The sequence below is a fragment of the Lutra lutra genome, chromosome 5 (genome assembly GCF_902655055.1).
Source record: "Lutra lutra chromosome 5, mLutLut1.2, whole genome shotgun sequence".
Classification (NCBI taxonomy): Eukaryota; Metazoa; Chordata; class Mammalia; order Carnivora; family Mustelidae; genus Lutra; species Lutra lutra.
Genome location: NC_062282.1, coordinates 99,979,301 through 99,998,949, shown reverse-complemented (window position 1 = coordinate 99,998,949; position 19,649 = coordinate 99,979,301). Strand labels below are relative to the sequence as shown.

At 38.9% G+C, this 19,649-nt stretch overlaps 2 protein-coding genes across 5 annotated transcripts in view; one reads left to right on the top strand and one right to left on the bottom strand.

Moving 5' to 3' along the window:
* Positions 1–568, bottom strand: part of PTCD2 (pentatricopeptide repeat domain 2) — a 50,242-nt gene extending 49,674 nt beyond the window's left edge. For all 4 annotated transcript variants that reach the window (XM_047731112.1, XM_047731111.1, XM_047731113.1 and 1 more), the window contains exon 1: positions 437–568. In XM_047731112.1, the coding sequence (XP_047587068.1) occupies positions 437–548 (112 nt within the window). In that variant the 5' untranslated portion in view covers positions 549–568. The remainder of the gene's footprint in view (positions 1–436) is intronic.
* A 32-nt stretch (positions 569–600) lies between these two features.
* The window catches only part of MRPS27 (mitochondrial ribosomal protein S27), an 88,131-nt gene continuing 69,082 nt past the window's right edge, over positions 601–19,649 (top strand). Inside the window, exons 1-2 of the mRNA XM_047731108.1 lie at positions 601–739; positions 8,993–9,070. Of these exons, the coding sequence (XP_047587064.1) occupies positions 667–739; positions 8,993–9,070 (151 nt within the window). The 5' untranslated portion in view covers positions 601–666. The remainder of the gene's footprint in view (positions 740–8,992; positions 9,071–19,649) is intronic.

Here is a 19,649-nt window from a genome sequence, read left to right as displayed (position 1 = left end):
CTGACACCAAGTGTTAAGTATTTTATTATCACTCACCAGTATATTCAAAGTTCATTTCCGTAAACTTATTAAGGGACTATTTTACAGATGAAAAAACCTGCACAAGGTCTTTCGGGTTATTAGCGGCAGAGCTGGGGCGCGAAACTCGGAAAGGCAGAGCTCTGCTACCAAACGGCAGGACAGTCCACCCAAGGGAGAGAGGGATTTCCAGACAACAGCGTCGCCTCTTCCGAGGGACTACTACAGCGCCAAGGTCGAGACCTCAGCCTAGCTGGGCTGCACAGGCACGCAACCAGAGGACGAGAGAGCAAGCCGCGGGGCTCCAGGTCAGTGAGTGACTGAGGCGCTATTATTTTCCCCAAGTGATGCCTGCTGAGGTGTCAATCTCCCTTCTTTCCCATTCCTCCCCTCCTTCACGACCAGAGGCCGCAGATACCTCCGAGAGGGCAGCGGCAGCACGTGGAGCCTGAGCCTCCCACCCCAGGATACACCGAACTCCGCAGCGCCTGCAGAAGGTCGTGCTTCGGCAGGCGAATTGTGGCAGCCATGCTGTCCCGGGCCACACCAACCACGGGAACTGGGGAGGGGGGCGGAGCGTCGGCCTATGACCCCACCCCTTCCTCTGCCCGCAATCCCTGGACGTTCGTGCTCTTGGTATGTTCCAAGATGGCAGCTCCCATAGTGAGGCGCTGGTTTCTTGTGGCGCGGAAAGTGCCTCTGCCTCCGCTCTTCTTGGCAGGTTGGTGGCTGTTCTGCTTCTGTGGGGCTACTTCTTTAGTCACCTGAGAGCTCTTCCTTAAGTGAAGGGAACCGTGGGCTCTCAAGAGGACAGCAAATGCTTCTGGGATCTAGTTGCTAGAGAAACCATTTGGAGCATTAGATAGCGCGGAAAGGGGAAGTGTGGCCTGGGATCCGTCTTCTTACTCAAAATACTGCCTGCCGGTCCAGAGGTGTGCAGAGTAGATGAAGTTAAGGCATGAGGTCTTTTGCGTAAAATTTGCAAGGTTTGTGTGTTAGGGTGGTCGTTTCTTTGCTGACCATGAAGAGCCCAAATGTTCCCACTTCAGAGCTAGAAGTTTTCCTCTCTGCTTAAGTGTCTTTGAAGGGGCGTCCTAAACCTGTTTCTCAACACTTCACAATTGAAGACTTTTGGTCTCCACTTGGGATAAGAATTTCAGTACTAATTTCTCATCCGACGACGTCGGGCACAACTTTTTGAGTGACCTTTCTATGCCAAGTTTTCCACGTGTAGAGGCAATAGCTACTTCCCAAGTATAGTTGACCCGAGAACAGCTCAGGGGTTAGGGGCACGATGCCAGGCAGTTGGAAAATCGTGTGTAAGTTTTGACTCCCCCCGCACTTAAGCCTACTGTTGACCTTACCCATAACAGTACATTAACACTTATTTTTTATGTTTCATGTAATTGTATAGTGTGTTCTTAAAGTGAGCTACGGAAAATGTTACTAAAATCTTAAGGGAACTAAGCTTTAGAGAACTATACTGTATGTACTGGAAAAAAAAAAAAAAAAAAAAAAAAAAAGCAAAGCTGTGTTAAGTGGACCCGTGCAGTTCAGAGTGGTATTCAAGGGTCAACTGTACTTGGGTATTTGAGTAAATGGCACCTCACTCAAAACGTTTTTAATGGATCTGCGCAAAGGCATTAGGAAAAGTTGATATTTATACAAGCTAAATCCTGATAGGTGTATGCTTATATGACTAAAATGAAGTAATCACAGTTGATGTTTTCAGTGCCTTTTATCTTCTCTTTCCAACATACTTCCTCTAGCTCCTATTAAAAACCAACACTTACGCTGTTGTTCACAGTTCTTTAGGAACAGCTATTAAATATCAATTGAAAACGTCATTGTTGGCCTCCAGGTTTTCTGAGGATTAACTGGTTGACCTAGCAGGTGAAAATATTTAGTGCCACACATTAGGTAAAGTGGTATGTACAGTACCTGGTGTCTCTTTGAGAACTAGCTGCTGTACCTGTTTGCTAGCATGCTTAATTTTATGGCTCTTAATAAATGCTTTTCAATTTACACAGGACCTTGGATTGTGTATCAGGGAGACTATCATGGTTGCATAGTGTTTGAGGCAATCATCTAATATTAGATAAGGGTGAACTGAGAGAATTTCCAGTTAACATTTTGTTCTTAAACTGGTGAACTTATAGTGGGATATACCTGTGTTGTTACATTGTAGTAACTACTAGCTACATGTGGCTACTGAAATTAGTCAAACAAATAAAATAAGAAATTCAGGTTTTTTTAGTCACATTAACCACATTTTAAGTGTTTAGTAGAGATGTGTAGTTAGTGGCCACAGTTGCACAGCTCAGAATTGAACATTTTCATCATTAGGTTCTATTGAATAAGCACTAAGTTAGATCATAGAAGCAAGGAGTCCTGAAAATCAGGATCTGGGAAGTTATAAGGCAAGTAGTAGAAGTATGACAGTGCATTAGGGACCATCCCATATTTGAGAATGCAGATAAGATGATTGACTTTTAAGTCAGCATAACATCTTGAGCCATTAAAGAATAAGGGGTGTGGGGTGTACTTGGTATAAACTAGAAAAGTGATTTAAATTTATGAAAAGAGTACAGATAGCAAATTTTTGGGGACCTATTATGTAGTGAACATTCGAGTAGGCACTTAACATGCCCTCATTTCAACTGTTTAACAAGGCAATCTATTTTACATATGAAAGAGGCTCAGAGACTGTGCAGCTTTCCCACGTTTCATACCATTTATTAGCCCGGCAAGGATTCCAGCTTAAGACTTTGTGACTAAGGTGTATCTGTGTTAACAATCACACTGGTTTTCTTTGGATGGAAAACATTTGGAGACATTGGTCTGAAGGCCAAAATAACTGTAAAATGCGTAAGTATACAGAACCAATCAGTTTTCACTAAACTTTGAAATTCTGGTCTTCGGAGGTATCTTTTTTTTTTTTTTTTTTCTTTTTAACAAGCAGTACAGTTTGTTTTATTTTCTCCAAAAGACAAAAGTCAATTTCATCCTCAGTGATGCAAATGGTAATACTGCACAGAAGCTTAGTATGAATTCACAATTCCACAGGAATCTGAAAGTTACCAAGGCAATTTTCCCTTTTGGGATCATAAAGACTACAGACTTAAGCTTTTTTTTCTCTTTCCATATAATACACAAAATTTCTAAACATCCTTAAAAAAGAAAATATAAATAGTCTCAGTATGTTATGTAGAATCACATACTATGGCAAAAATATTTTATTCATTGAAGGACTAAGCCAACGTAACGTTATCTAGTCCAAGACCATATTAATGGAACTCTTCTCATTAGGGTAACATTCCCCATTCTGATGTGGAGGCTCAGCACCAAAATTTTCTTTGCCTTCTAAATCTTCTTCCTTTTTATCAGTATTTGGGCCATTTGGAGTTCTTATCAGCTTGGGTGATTCAATTTTTGGCTTGGGTTGTGTTACGACGGGTTCACAAGTGTTATTCAACTCCTTTATTTTTGCTTTAACGGAGGTATCTTTTCTAGAATTGAATAGAGAAAATATTTCTTTTGATGGTGGAGAGTTCTATCTTAGAGAATATGGTTGCCTTCAAAGCTAACTGGCTGAAGGATAACCAAGTTCAAGAAAGGTTTATATATACTATTGGGTGGCATTTGCAGAGTGGGATTAATCAGACAGACCTAAACCTGGGAGGCTATTAACGTTTTATCCACTTACTATTTCAGTCTGGTCTGAGGATTAATACTGTATCACGTGGAAAGTTGTTAGAAATAGAGTCTCTGTTGCTACTGAAGACCACTGAATTAGAACCTTAATTTTTATCAAGGTTCACATACACAATAAAGTTTAAGAAACTGATTTAGATTTTCCACTTTATCATTGTTCACGCAGTTTAACATTCTGGCTTCAAGGAAATCTTTGATTCTAATGTTAATATGCAGACCTTGCAATTACTATACAGAAATGCAAAGATTTTTTAAATGACGTCATTTGTAAGGTATCAGAAAGATAAACGTCTTGCTTTAAAAGGCTTACAAAAATGGAATGTTTATCTTAAGGTGCAGTAATTTACTACTGCTGTTGTAACAAATTACCACAAATTAGGTGGTTTAAAACCATACAGGTATTATTGTACAGTTCTGTAGGTCGGAAGTCCGACATAGGGTCTTTCTGTGCTAAATTCAAGATGTTGAAAAAGATGGGTTTTCTTCAGCAGTCTCTAGGGGAAAATCTGTTTCCATGTCTTTTCCTTCTTTGGGAGACCCCTTACATGCCTTGGCTTTTTTTTCAAACATCTTGAACATGAGCAAGTCAAGGCTTTATATCACTCCGTCCTTCACACATCGTAGTGTTGCAGGATTTTTTTTCTCTGTTGGAGCCTGCAGTTCTTGGTCATGCCATTTCAAAGAATGAAGAGTTAGACCAGACAGAGTGGTGGGCATCAAAGCAGGGTTTATTGAGCAATAACAAAGTCATAGTACAAGTTCCCAAAGGGGCTGCCACAGGAGTTTTTTATGGGCTTGTTGGTGGGCTGGTTCAATCTGATTAATTCTCCCTGTACCTGTCATCCAAGCAGATTTTTAGGTCACGTATCTATCTTACGGGAAAGGGTGGAGGCCTCCTTCCAGAGTGATGTAAAATCCTTTTAAGTCTGGTTTCCTCTTGGGGGGCAGGGGTTTGTCCCTGCCTGACTGCCTTCCAATAATCCTTCATCAGTAGTACCTGCCTTCCCCTCTTTTCCCTTATAAAGACCTTGTGATTACATTGGGCTCACCTGGATAACCCAGTACAGTCGCCTCATTTTAACACTGATTGATTTGGTGATCTTAACCTCAATACCCTTGAGCTGTGTATCCTAACATTCACAGGCTGTGAAGATTAAGACGTGGACATTTTGGGCCTCCTGGGTGGCTCAGTGGGTTAAAGCCTCTGCCTTCGGCTTGCAGCATGATCCCAGCGTCCTGGGATCAAGCCCCATGTTGGGATCTCTGCTCAACGGGGAGCCTGCTTTTACCCCTCTCTCTCTGAGTGCCTCTCTGCCTACCTGTGATCTCTGTCAAATAAATAAATAAAATCTTAAAAAAAAAAGACATGGACATCTTTTGGAGGGTCATTATTCTGCCTACTAGACTTGGCCATTCATTCCTACATTTATCATCAGTTTCTTTTGGTCTAGGAAAATTTTCCATTTGCCAGATATAATTTCTTCATCCTTGAATCCATATCCTTTTGTTCTATACTCAGTGGAAATGGAAAGTGATTATTGGTTACTTTCTTATAAAGCAAACATTTAAAGGTTCATGTATATAAGAGTTGCTGGGTTTGCCTTTTATAGATTTACTGGTCCTCATTTGTTTGTTTTCAGTTCATGTGACCTTCTTGAACAACTGTACACAAAGGGCATTCTTGGACTCCTGTCTTTCCCCACCTTTACCTTCCCTGCTTTTTTGTCTTCCCATTAGAAACTCTTTGAACATTTACATTCATCGTTGTCTTTTTTTTTTTTTTAAGATTTTATTGATTTATTTGACAGAGAGAGATCACAAGTAGGCAGAGAGGCAGGCAGAGAGAGAGAGGAGAAAGCAGGCTCCTCGCTGAGCAGAGAGCCCGATGCGGGGCTCGATCCCAGGACCCTGAGATCATGACCTGAGCCGAAGGCAGAGGCTTTAACCCACTGAGCCACCCAGGCGCCCCCATCGTTGTCTTTTTTGACTCCAGAATATGAAAGGGTGATTTCTTATGCTAGAAGCATATGCTAGAAGAAGAAACAGAGAATAAGTAAGAAATTATAATAATAATAGAGAATAAGTCACTGGTATCCTGAAGTTTATATAGCTTAATAGTCCTTAGCTCAAGCTCGCATACAGAAGAGCTGCTTTTGTTTCCACAGAAAGGAGACAGCTTCCTGGTTTTAGAAATTGGAATTCAGTTTGTAAAGAAATGCTGCTATAAATTATGAATGGGTTAGCTGAATTTATTCTTTTGCTTCTGTGTAAGAACATGCAGGGACCTTAACAGTCACCAAGGTCAGCTCCTTTGTTTGTAACTGCAAGATCTCTAGTTTTCTACCAGCTGGTAATATTCAGACCAAATCTCAGGTCTCCCACTCCTGACTTGTGCAGCTACACAGCTAATGCCATTGGATTTTATTCATCCTTCCTGGCAAATCTAGGAGTGTAACTAACAATTTATAACATCATTTCTATGAAAAATGTGTGCTTGGAAAAAGATGAAAAATGTTTCTATGAAAATGTACTATGCCAAGCATCTAATTTTTTTTAATAATCCACTTGAAGTGTAGGCACTTTTTAATAGTTATTATTTCTTTAAAAATATCTTAGTTCCTCTTTGAGACAGTCTTTGGAAGCTTTTTCATATTACTGCATCATTACTTAAGCTCTAGACCTCAAATTTAGCATGTTATTCTAGTAAAGTTTTGACCTGTAATTATGGTAACGGAGGGTAACTCCCTTTAATTAAGGTAATAAGGTAACTCCCACAGTTACCTTATTAAAGTCGCGTTATGACTTCATAAAGTTGCATTATGAACTTTGTGTGACCTTGAGATACTTACCTGCAATTCCTTCCTTCCTTTTTTTCCCCTTGTAAATAGCTTTATTGAGATACAACTCACATATCATTACAATTCACCCCTTTCAATAATTCAATGCCATGGTCCTTTTATATATATATATATATATATATATATATATATATACACACAGTGTTGTGCAATCATCACTTAGCACATTTTTATCACTTCAGAAAACCCCTTGTAGTCATTAGTAGTCACTCCCTGTTTTCCTACAAGCTTTCCTGACTATCTCCTCTCCAGTTCTAGGCAACCATTAATCTGCTGTTTCTACGGATTTACCTGTTATCTGCATTTCATATAAATGGAGTTATGTAATACGTGGCCTTTTGTGACTGGCTTCTTTTTCAGTTAACAAAGTTTTCAAGGTCCATCCATTTGTAGCCTGTATCAGTACTTCATTTCTTTTTATTGCCAAATACTATTCTGTTTAAGAATTTATCACATTTTGGGGGCGCTTGGGTGGCTCAGTGGGTTAAGCCTCTGCCTTGGGCTTGGGTCATGATCTCAGGGTCCTGGGATCGAGCCCCACATCAGGCTCTCTGCTCAGTGGGGAGCCTGCTTCCTCCTCTCTCTCTCTGCTTGCTTCTGATCTCTGTCTGTCAAACAAATAAAATCTTTAAAAAAAAAGAATTTATCACATTTTGTTTATCTTTTTATTAGTTGTTGGATATTTGCATTATTTTCACTTTGGGGTTATTATAAATATTGCTATACAAATTTTTGTTTGCACACATGATTTTATTTTTCCTGGATATATACCTAGGAGTGAGATTGTTGGGTTGCATGGTAACTGCATGTTAATGATGTAGGAAAGACGTTAGGGTTCCAAGTCGAAGGCCAAAACCAAATTCTTGAGACGTCTTGGGTGCAGAAAGGTGGTTGTATTAAAGTACGAGGACTAGAGGGCAGAAAGAGCTGCACGGGGGTCATGAGGAGTGGCCCATTATGTACTTTCAAGTTGGGCAAGCCAGGATCCTGAGGGGGTTAGCTGTTGTTAGGAAAGGTCATTTATTACTGTGTAGTAAAAACTCAGTTTGTGAGATCCTTCAGATGTATATCAATGGTTCATATACTTGGGAGATAATTGCCAACATGTATCCTGAGGGGTAGAGATAAAGGAAGTTTCCAAAGGAATTTTTTATATGTGAAAGTAGACTACAGGGGCTCAGGGGTTGGGCTAAGATTACCTGTTGCCCTTAGCAAAGTATCAACGTAAAGGCAGTTGAATCCTTAGGAAAATGTGACTCTGTTTCAAGGACTTGTCAGTGGGCTATATGTAGAAAGGAAATTTAATAATTTTTCTTTTGTCTTTGTTTCCCATATCATTAACATTTTGAGGAGCTGCCAAACTTTTCCAAAGTGGCTGCACCATTTTACATTGTCACCTACAATATATGAGGGTTCCAGTTTCTCTACATACTTATCAATAGCTGTTATTTTCTTTTTAATTATAGTCATTCTAGTGAGTATCAAGTTGTATTTCAGTGTATTTCCATAATGGCAAATCATATTAAACATCTTCCCATGCACTTGTTGGGAATTTATGTGCGCTTTTTTGTTTGTTTTTAAGAAATGTCTATTCACACCCTTTGCCCAGTTTTTCAGTGGGTTGTCTTTTTTTAAATTTTGATTTGTAAGAGCCATTTACATATTCTGGGTATAAGTCCCTTATCAGGTAAGTAATTTGCAAATATTTCCTCCATTCTGTGAGTTGTCCTTTATACTTTCTTAATGGTGTCCTTTGAAACACGAAAGGTTGTAGTTTTGGTTAATTAAGTTGCCGCTCATTCTTTTTCATTCGTTTCTTGAGCTCATGTTTGTCAAGCGTTGCCATATACCAGTCCTTGTGCTGGGTGCTGGGAATACAGTTATGCCATCTAATGAGTTACCTTAACTCTGGCTTGCTTGGTTTCTCTTATATACCACAAGGGTAAGATACCCTTGTTTTATGTGAAGTAAGGATAAATATGCTGATCCAAGTCAGATGGAAATATTTTTAGGAATAACTAATGATTATAAAGCATTTGATTAATGAGTTAATCAACAGTTCAGCAAGTATTTGGGTTCTATGAAGGAGTTCCAGGGCTCACTTAGGCTATAATTTAGGGACAACAAATGGCTTCTAGTCCTAAAGTTATAGGAACAAATTACCAGCATTCTTACCCATAACATCATTGTAGAAATTTCCAGTTTTTCTGTATTTTCTGCTTGTTAGAAGTGGAATGCATGTTGCCATGAACTGATGTATGAACTCTGAGATATTGGTTATAGTATCATACTAGAATCTTTATATAACCTAGTACATTGAAAATATGACAAACTATGGTTAATAAGATATAAACTGAACCTGTTGTGGAGCCGCACCTGTTAATTACTGACTTTTTCCTCAGGGGAAAGAGGCTTTCTTTCTGCAGCTTATGTGGACAGTCACAAGTGGGAAGCAAGAGAAAAAGAACATTGTCACCTCGGTAGGTACCTATTGGGCTGTTAGATATGTCATGTAAGTCACTCTATGTTTACCATTATGTTCGTATGCTATATTTATGAAGTGATGCTTTTATGATGACCCCATTCAGATAAGCACATTTTGAGTCTTAAAAAGAATTAGACTGTTATTTTGCATGTGGCAAAATCATTTTTGCTGTCCTGCAAATTTCTATTTCATTTTTGCCTTGATTAGTCTGCCTAAATTAGGTGAACATTTCTCTTCTTTCTTGTTTTTTGTCCATTTTAGTCATATAGTTAATTACCATGCAGGCTGTCTCTGTTTTATATTATCGGCAGAGAAAGATACATTTTACATTTTCATCCTTTTTTATTGTCATTTCTTAACTTGTGGTCTTTATTTTATTTTCTATTTTATTACCAGTGTTATAATCTCTTTTCTGTTTTACTACCAGTGTTACAATCTCATATAAACCATTTAGGGAAAGTAGTTGGTGAACATCTTCTCAGACAGTAGGCTCCTAATTATATTTCCCTTTCCTTGTTCTCTAGGTCATATTACACAGATAGCAGCCTTTCTTTTCTATAGTAACAAGGTCTACGGGCACCTGTGTGGCTCAGTCAGTGAAGTGTTGACTTTAACTCTTGGTTTCAGTTAAGGTCATGATCTCAGGGTTGTGAGATCAATCCCCACATCTGGCTCCACACTCAGCATGGAGTCTGCTTTAGATTCTCTTTCCCTTTCCCTACCCCTCATATCCTCTCTCTGTCTCTAAATAAATGAAATCTCTAAAATAAGTCACTGACACTATGAGCACTTTGTAAATATGTTATATACATTATCTGTAACATTATGAGGACATAGATAAAGTCAGATGATTGGCGATGGTTTATGGGACTGATGTAATTTTTTGATCAATTCCAGTGCTGATCTAATATTCTCCCCCAGATTTTTCTCTGCTTTTTTGGGGCTTATATTAAAGAATAAAGTATCCCCATGTTTATGGATTCTTCTAATAAGTGGTGGGGAGGGAGGAGAGAGACATTCCTTTGTAGCTGTCTATAATGGCTAGCTTGGGCTGGGGAGGGGTTTCAAAGAACTTATCATTTTCTCCCCTGATGATGTTATTGCAAGAGCAAAATTGGTTTGTACGTCCTGGAATGGCTATGTAGGCAGGGGCTAATAAGCAAAGCAGAGCTGTGGAGAATCTGAAGGTAAGTAACTACGTACTTGCACTGAAATGTAGAATCACTGAGTAGATAGAAATGCGGATGGCTACAGATGTAATATGCTGGTAAAGTCCAATATCAGGAGTGACATTATCGTGTGGGACACAATTTTATTCACAAAATGGCGAACACTCTCAGTAAAGTTTTGAACATAATCTAATTACCCTCTTCAGTTTACATGGTAGTTGCATCTATGGAAGATTCAGTTTATTTTCAGATTTCACCCAAAAAAGTACTTTGCCTTTGTTTATATGTAAAATGGAATCAGTTCTGTCCATTATCAACAGGTTGATTTTTGTGTGTGTGTGTGTTAATGCCTGCCCTGTTGTAGATGCCATGGTATGTGGGGCAGATATTTTAACTTTTTATTTGTAAATAGTTTTAAACTTACAAAAACTTGTAAGAGTAATACAAAGAGCATCTATATACTCTTTGCCCAGATTCACCAGTTGTCATTATTTTGACCCTTTTGTTTTTGCTTTCTCATTCTCTACACACACATTTTTTTTTTAACCATTTGAGAGTTTGTTACATATCTTATAGCCCATTAACCTGAGTGCTTTGGTGTACATTACCTGATATTTTTTAAGAAGCCAGTCTCTTTTTTTAATAGAATATTCCTCTTTGGGGATTTGTCTTGTATTTCTTCTTAATTAGAGTCAAGAAACGGTCCTCTGGCCAAAATATTGTCGGTAATGTTGTGTCCTTCTCAGGATGTCTTCTCATCTGGAGACACCTGATGTCCATCTGCCCTCACTGGTAAGGTTAACTTTGATCACCCAGTCAAGTGTGTGTGATTTTTTACCCTGGAGGGTTACTGTTTTTCTCCATTGTGACTAATGGGCAATCTGTGGGGGAGATACTTTAATATCATGCTAGTGTCCTGCTGCTTATCAAAAGTTTCCCCCTAAGTTTAGTATCCATTTAGCTTCTTGCCTGAATCAGTCCTTACTATGGTGGTTGCAAAATGGTGGTTTTCCAGTTCGTTAATACCTCCACATTTAGTAACTAGTACTCAGTATTATAATGTAAATAAGAGCGTTCCATTCCCTCCCATTTCTTTCTGTGTTTACTATTAGTATGGTCTTGGGTATTGTGAATTCCTCTTTTTCTTTTAATGATTTATTACCATCCTTGTTATTTATATAACAAATTTATATAACAATTTATAAATTGTTCCAGTGTTGGGTGGTAGAATCCTTTCAACCAGACTCATCTTGTACCTTTCCTGCTCCAGCCCTGGAATTAACTATTTCTCCAAGGAGTCCTGGTTCCTTTTCATAAGGAATGGTATTAGAAACCAAGATCTGTGCACTAGTTGTCCTCTTGCTACCGTGCAGTTTTTGCTTCTTGGCCTATTCAGTGACTAGAACTAGGAAAAATATATATACATAGCCACATAAACATATATGCACATATACGCACATAAGCTTATGTGAACATATTTTACAAATAATGAGTTCATGCTGTGAACATATTTTACAAATGAGTTCATCCCTACAGAGTTCTTCCTTGCCTTCCCTAGGCCATAGTTGTATCAGCTTTCTATACTAAAAGTCTGGCTCCCAACAGGGACAATGTTTGATGTGTTGGACAGTCTCTGCATTGCTGGTTATCTAATTTTCCTATCTTCTGCTCATGCAGTACTCCCAGCAGTCATTGTGATAGAAAACACCCCCATATTTTAATTACCCTCTGGGGTTCTTTTTAGGAACCACCGGTCCAATGATGAAACCAACAACAGCTTGTTCTGATATGCCATTCACGAACTGTAAGAGTAGTGCTGTGGAAGTGCAGAGAAGAAAATGAAGAATTTTTGGAAAGCTATTGTTAACACTTTCCTAGGCATGAAGGGAAGATTAAAAAAGACTGTTGTATTTGGTGCCTTGGTATAGGATATAGTCAGCTCTTTGTTATTAGGGGACAAATTTATGGGAACTTTTACATAGATTCCTGAATAAGCAGAAGCTGTTTGCCAAAGAATGAGTATAGTATGTCTGCAATAAATAAATATCAAATGTAGATAACTAGACAGTTATTAAGATTGGTATACTTGGTATACTTGGAAAAGTACAAGTACAACTACCATTTACTGAAGACTACTGTCCTTGAATACCCTCTGTACATCTTGAATCTCTATCCAGGCAGAATTGGCTTTTTTCCTCACCCTGTATTCTCACAGCACTTTATACCATCGTTGCGCCATTTGATGTGAAAAGTCGGCCCTTGGGGGGCAGACATCGATGTGAGTCCTAGCTCAGCCAGCTTTCAGAGCTATGTCATTTAACCTTGTTCCTGTAGCCATAAATTAGGGATGACGATAATGCCTGCTTCAGTTAATACCCTACCATATAACAGGTGCTCCAGAAATGTGGAATGAACGAATTTCTAGGCCCCTTGATTCTACCCCTTTATAAAACATTAGGGTATGAGTAAGGTTTTGAAACTCAAACTGCTTGGGGAAAAAAAGAGGCTCTTTGAAACAGTATTTTTTTTTTTTCTGCTGTGTAACAAAATGTAATTAAAACTTTCGCGCCTGTGTGATATTACTGCATGTACTTCCTAACCCTTGAGTGGGTTGAGATGTGTGTCCCTAGAATTCAGTCACTGAGCCTGGGGCTGCATCCCGTTGATCGTGCAGTAGGTGGCAGCGCCGCCTCTGCCGGGACCGCTGCGCAGCCTTTGGAACCTGGCGTTTGGGTGCGGACCTTTCCGGAAGCCGCCCCCGTACGCGCTTGCGCGGGTTGCTGCCTTTAGCATGTGGAGCGCTGTGATTGGGCGCTGGGACCTGGTGCGAGCTCGCCGATTGGAAAGAGGAGGAGCGGCGATATGGGGCTTTTACTCCGCGCGTCTCCATTGGAGGGCGTGGGGTGGAGTGGAGCGGGGCTGGAGAGGGAACATGCCTGGGTGTGGGGCTTAGGCTTCCGTCTGCTTAACTGATTTCGCCTCCGCGTGAAGTACTTGCCCCGGAGGTTGGGGGCGGGAGAGAGTCGATATTCGGTATTTTCTTTGATGGGTGTGAGGTTCTGGTGCCTCTGTTCAGTCTCATTAGTGGTTTTCTATTAAGAGCCTTGGGGGCGGGCTAATAGGGATCTGTCCAGCTCCCAGTATGAGAGTAATTTATTGCTACGGAGCTTTTTAATTAAAACCAGGAGTGCTGTTTAGTACCTACACTGCATTTTAGGGATCAGGCAGGCCATGAATGCAGGGCAGGTCCTCTGACATAAGAATCAAAGGCAACCTTCATTCCTTACTAGTTCTTCTGTGAGCACTTTCTAGGTTCCATCCCATTTAATGCTCACAACAGCAAGCTAATGCAGCTGCTGCTATTTCCCCTTAAGGATGAGGAAACTGAGGCTGTTTTCTGACACTTAGGGCCATTGCCTTTATGCTGAAAAACAGCTTTCTCAGTGATTGGTGTAGAGCCTTCATTCCTACCATAGTGTCTTCCCTTGGACTGAACAGTGGATTTCTTGCTTTTTAAGATATACATTTTGGGGAGGGTATGTGCTATGATGAGTGCTGTGAAATGTGTAAACCTGGCGATTCACAGACCTGTACCTCTGGGGATAAAAATACATTATATGTTTATTTAAAAAATAAATTTAATTTAAAAATATATACATTTTGGTTGCAGAATAATATATACAGAAACGTGCATAAACCATAATGTATAAATCAATGAGCCAAGCAAACTAGTGTAAGAAATGTAAGAAACAGAAGATTCTTCCCACTCAAGAAGCCCTATTGTGGCTCCCATTTCCTCCTTAAAGGTAGGAATTATTATTTGGACTTCTAACATGATGGGTAAAATTTTTTTTAAAATGTTTTTTTTTTGTTTTTTTGTTTTTTTTTTTGGGTCAGAGAGAGTGAGCACAGGCAGAGGCAGAGGGAGAAACAGGCTTCCTGCTGAGCAAGGAGCCGGATGTGGGACTCGATCCCAGGACGCTGGGATCATGACCTGAGCCGAAGGCAGCCGCTTAACCAACTGAGCCACCCAGGCGTCCCTTAAAAATGTTTTATAATGGAAAATGCAAACATACAAAAGTAGAGTGATTGAAATGTGGAATTCCCCATACCCATCATCTGGCTTCAACAGTTACCAGTTAGCATCTACGACAGGGCTAATCTTTACTTCATCTCTAATTCTACTCCCCATCAGGACCCTCTGGTTTATTTTGAGGCAAATCCCAGATAGTATGTAATTTCACATATAAATATTTTAACATATATTTCTCAAAGGCAAGGGTATTTTTAATACCATTATCATACCTAAAATTTTAGTAATTATTTATATATGAAAGATACAGTATTCAAATTACCTGGATACTCTTCTAAATCTTTTTGATGGTTTGGTTGAATCAGGATGCATATAAGGTCCATACAGTGCAATTCATTTATTGTCCCCTTCTCTTACCTCTGTTGAAATCTTTCTTATAGAAACATACAAAAGTAGAGAGAATAGTATAATGAATCCTCCTGGGTACTGTTACCTGACTCCAGCAATTACCACTTCCTTGCTAGTTTTAGTTCATCAATCCTCTTTCCCATCACCTGGCATGTTTGTTAGCAGATCATTTTATGTGTATTTTTACATTACCTCTAAAATATAGGCTTTTTAAAAAAACATAATATTCTTATTTTTAAAAATTAGTCATTCCTTAACATCATTAAATATGCCATCAATGTTTAAATTTCCCCAGTTGTCTTATAAGTTGTTGTTTGTTTTTAATTTAGTTTCTTGAAATGGGACCTAGATAAGTCATACATTGTAAGGTGTTGAGATGTCTCTTAATTATTTTTTAATCTGTAAGTTTCTCTTTCTCTTTTCTTGCAATTTATTTGTTGAGGAAAACAGTTCTTTTGTCTGAGAGTTTCCTGCACCCTAGATTTGCTATTTTCATCCTTATGGTGGTGTTTACTTGTTCCTCTATCTTCCATATGCCCTCTAAAGCTGGCAGTTAGAGTAGGAGACTTGATCAGATTCAGGGTTTCTTTTTTTGTTTTTCTTTTGGCATGAATACTTCATAGGAAGTATTGTTTACTTTTATTAGGAGGTACACAGCATTTGGTTATCCCTCTGTAATATTAAAGGCCATTCATGATCATTGCTTATATACTTGTTATTTCATTAGGAGCTGCAAAATGTTACTATTTTAATTCTATCATTTCTTACTCATTTATTACTGAGAAATTTTTTATAAGAATTTTTTTCATCAGCAATTATCCTAAGATACAGTTTTTATGAAGCAGCAGTTTGCAAGATAATCCTACCATCCTTCCATCCTCCTACCATCCTCCAAAAATGATCAAAGAGGATATATATATTTTTTTATTTTTATTTTATTTTTTTTTTAAAGATTTTATTTATTTATTTGACAGAGAGAGATCACAAGTAGATGGAGAGGCAGGCAGAGAGAGAGAGAGAGGGAAGCAGGATCTCTGCCGAGCAGAGAACCCGATGCGGGACTCGATCTCAGGACCCTGAGATCATGACCTGAGCCGAAGGCAGCGGCTTAACCCACTGAGCCACCCAGGCGCCCAATATATATTTTTTTAAATAACGTTATGAACTCCTGGAGTCAAGCACTGTACACATTTTAATCCATTACAGTTGATATTTTTATTGAAAGGGCCTTAGTTCTCCAACTGGACTTTTTATAGATCCCTAGGATTCTTGGGCTTTCCAACTCAAGTCAGAAGATTGCTGTTTTATACTGTTTCTGTACTGGGTTTCCCTTTGGTTAAAATAAACAGTGAATTAAAGCATTGTGTCCAAATTCCTCCACTAACCATGCACATCTGTTGAGAAGGTATAGGGTGCAAGTTAACAGCATTAGCCAATTAGCAGCTTTTTAATTATAGACTAGGGCCCACAGTAAAGAGGGCTCAGGAGAAAACCATTTTGGGGAACTGAGTAGAGTGTCAGTAGGAGGGCAGGCCTGATGAGGAAGCTGCCTGCATTCCATCAGAGGAAGTTCTCCGCTTGTTGGGTCATCTTGCTAGGGGTAAGGGCCCTGGTGATGAGCTGAATTGGATTTCTGAGCCGTACTGAATTAAATATTTTCTTTCTAATATTTCATATTATAGGTAATTATAAAGTCAAGGACACCTTTTGGTTTTAGTTTTTGTTTTAAGAACTCCCTTTCCAAATTCAAAGAAAATTACACCATTGACACATTTGAATTCAGGCTGAAACTAAGCTCTGTGGTCATCTCTTACAGGCACTTCTCCCATTAGCTGAGGTTTAGTTTTGCTGTGTCATTTCAGCTGGGAGGTCTTTGGCTTGTTGCAGTGATTTTTCAAATTTTGCTCTTGAAGCCCAACAATTTTCTGAAACCTGCCTTTCTAACTTTGTCAGTTCCATATTTGCATCTGTATCTGACATCTATTTATTTATTAGGCTTCACATTTATCATCTGCTGGCAGTTCTAGAGATGGGTCTGAGGTGTGCACATCATCCTCCTTTAGTCTCATTTTCTTAGTGTATATGTATGTAAAGCTTGGCTTCAGATTTTTCCTTTATTGGAACTATTTGCTTTAAAGCTTCTGGTGACAAATAGATACATGGAAACTTAAATATCTATATTCAGAATGGTTCCTAGATTAGTTTGTCCTACTTCCTTCTGTTGCTTCTATACATAGGTTATGTGTGCTTATAGTTTTTCTTAAATGTGGGAAACAAAAACATAGCTTTGGTCTGTTTTCTGATCACTTCTAGAAGGTACAAAATAACTTGTATCTAATTCTTTATTACATAAATTAGATAAGGTGCACAAATATTCTTAAGCCCAGAAAGGTTAGTGTTGATTGGGTAACAGCAATACACATTTACATCAAAATCATGAAAAACCAAAACCATCTAATAATTTCTCACCTACAGCACAGTCATATACTTGAATTTTTAAAAAATATTTTATTTAGGTGTTTTATTTTCCACCTTATTCTGGAAATGGAATTCAGTTTAATATCCTCTTCGAACTTAAGAGCAACCTCCAAGACTTATTTTGTGTTGACTCCATAGTAGTTCTCAGACATAATTCATTCTAGTTCCTGCAAGGGTGCATCGCGGTCTCTTAGGGCTTTTGTTTAAAAGTTTTTATTTCCCGGTCTCACCTGAAGCCTGCAGAATTAAGAGTTGCTCTCTGCATGTGTGAAACTTAGGAATCTGAAGTTTTCAAGTCTTGCAAGTGATTCAGATCCTTAGCCAGGTTTGTGAATGGTTACACTCCTATACTTGGAATAGTGTATAGGGTCCTCAATAAAATCTTCTTTGATCTTAGATCATCAGTGGTATTGTTTTCTTCAGACAAGAAGAACATTTTATACTAGTATACATTTCATTTTCTGGACATACTTGAGATTGTCTGTCCAGCTTTAAGTTTTGTTAGATGAAGATCTATTTTCCCATATAGCTTTTGTTGACCTCAGCCATCCTCTGCAGTGTATATTCCTGAGGAGCTGAATGACAGGCAAGAAGGCATCTTCTTCGGCACATTTCTTTGAAGAAAACCTGGGCATCTGTAGGCCCCTCACTGAAATGTAAAGTGTGATTTTGACTGTTAAAGCTCATGGTCCAGAAGCCTGGGGTGCTGGCCCTCTGTAGGCCACAGCTGCCCGAACTTTCCTGGCCATCCCTGCTCTGTGCAGTTTTTCTGCCTCATTCATCACACCGACACTGTCGCATAAGGTGATTGGTCACATATAATACCTAGCAGCAGATCCCTCTCTGACTTCTAATATGCAAATGTTATTCCTCTGATACTGGCTCTGCAGCTGTTGCCTTTTTGAAGCTCCCAATCAATTTCACTTGACTGATGATGTCTTGGTGTGAAGGATTAAAAGGGAATCTTGAGTTACCACAGTACAGAAGCCAACTCAATCGAGTGTTTATCATAAAGATTTGGTATCATGAGACCTGTTTAATATCATTCTGTTTGCAATATTAATTTACCTTAATATGAATAGGTTTTGGGGACTTCTTTTTGTGTTTGTGTGTGTGTGTGTGTGTGTGTGTGTGTGTGTGTATTCTTTAATTACCTGGTGTCAGTTTCTTTAAGATAGTCATAAGAAACGTAATCACTTTTACATCATATCAGGTTTTCAGGATTTAGTGTTGCTTTCTCACAGTAGCTACTGAGTCATTGAGAGCTTTGCCCCAGGAAAAGGAAAGAAGGAAAAAATGGTTAAATGCACAGCAAAAAGTCTTCAACAGATACTCGCAGATTGACTACCTTTGTCCTCTTTTTACTTGACACAAATTTCTTCTACCAGGGAGTAAAAATCTTGGAAATTCAATTACTTCTTTCTCCTTCCTTCTTCTCACCCTTCCCTCCCTCTCTCTTTCCCTTCCTTTCTTCCTTTTATTAATTTATAATTTTTTAATTTTTTAAAATTTAATAATTTTTTTATTTTTAAATAAACATATAATGTATTATTAGCCCCAGGGATACAGGTCTGTGCCTTTTATTAATTTTTTAAAGATGTTTATTGAGTTCCATTTATAAAAACTGTTCTAGGGACTGAGAATACATCAGTGAATTAAGCCCTTGCCTTCATGGATTTTACTTCTAAGTATAAAAGACAGAAACACACACACACACACACACACAGAGAGACTAACTTATGTAGGCATTTGTAGATCATAGAAAATATTTTGGATTTTATTCCAGGTATGATAGCAAGCTGTTAACTGCTTGAGAAAAGTAAATGGCAGGATCCGATTTATCTTTTAAAAGGCTTACTCAAACTGCTCTTTGAAGGTTAGATCGTAAGGGTGGGGGCAGTAGTTAGTAGTAGTTAATTAGTAGTTAAGATGACTAGTTAGGAGGTGAGAGGTTAGTAGTGCTAATGGTGAAAAATATGTATTTCATCTAGATCCCATAGGATTTGCTGACAGTTGGTTATAGAATGAAAAAGAATGCGGTTTAGGATAATGCCTAGATTTTTTTACCTGAATAAGCCAGCAAATGTAGTGGCCATTTACTGAGAGTGGAAATGCTTGGGGGAAAGCAGGTTTGAGGTTGGAGAATTAAGAGGACGTGCCATGTTTTTTTTTTTTAGATTTTATTTATTTATTTGACAGAGAGAGATCACAAGTAGGTAGGCAGGCAGAGAGAGAGAGGAGAAAGCAGGCTCCCTGCCAAGCAGAGAGGCTGATGCGGGACTCGATCCCAGGACCCTGAGATCATGACCTGAGCCGAAGGCAGAGGCTTAACCCACTTAGCCACCCAGGCGCCCCTGACATGTCATGTTTAGATACGTATTAGACTTCCAGAGGGAGATGTCCCCTCTGAAGTTGGAAACACAAGTCTGAACTTACAGGCAGAAGTCAGGGTAAGCATGTATGTGAGGAGCAAATAATCCGTAGAT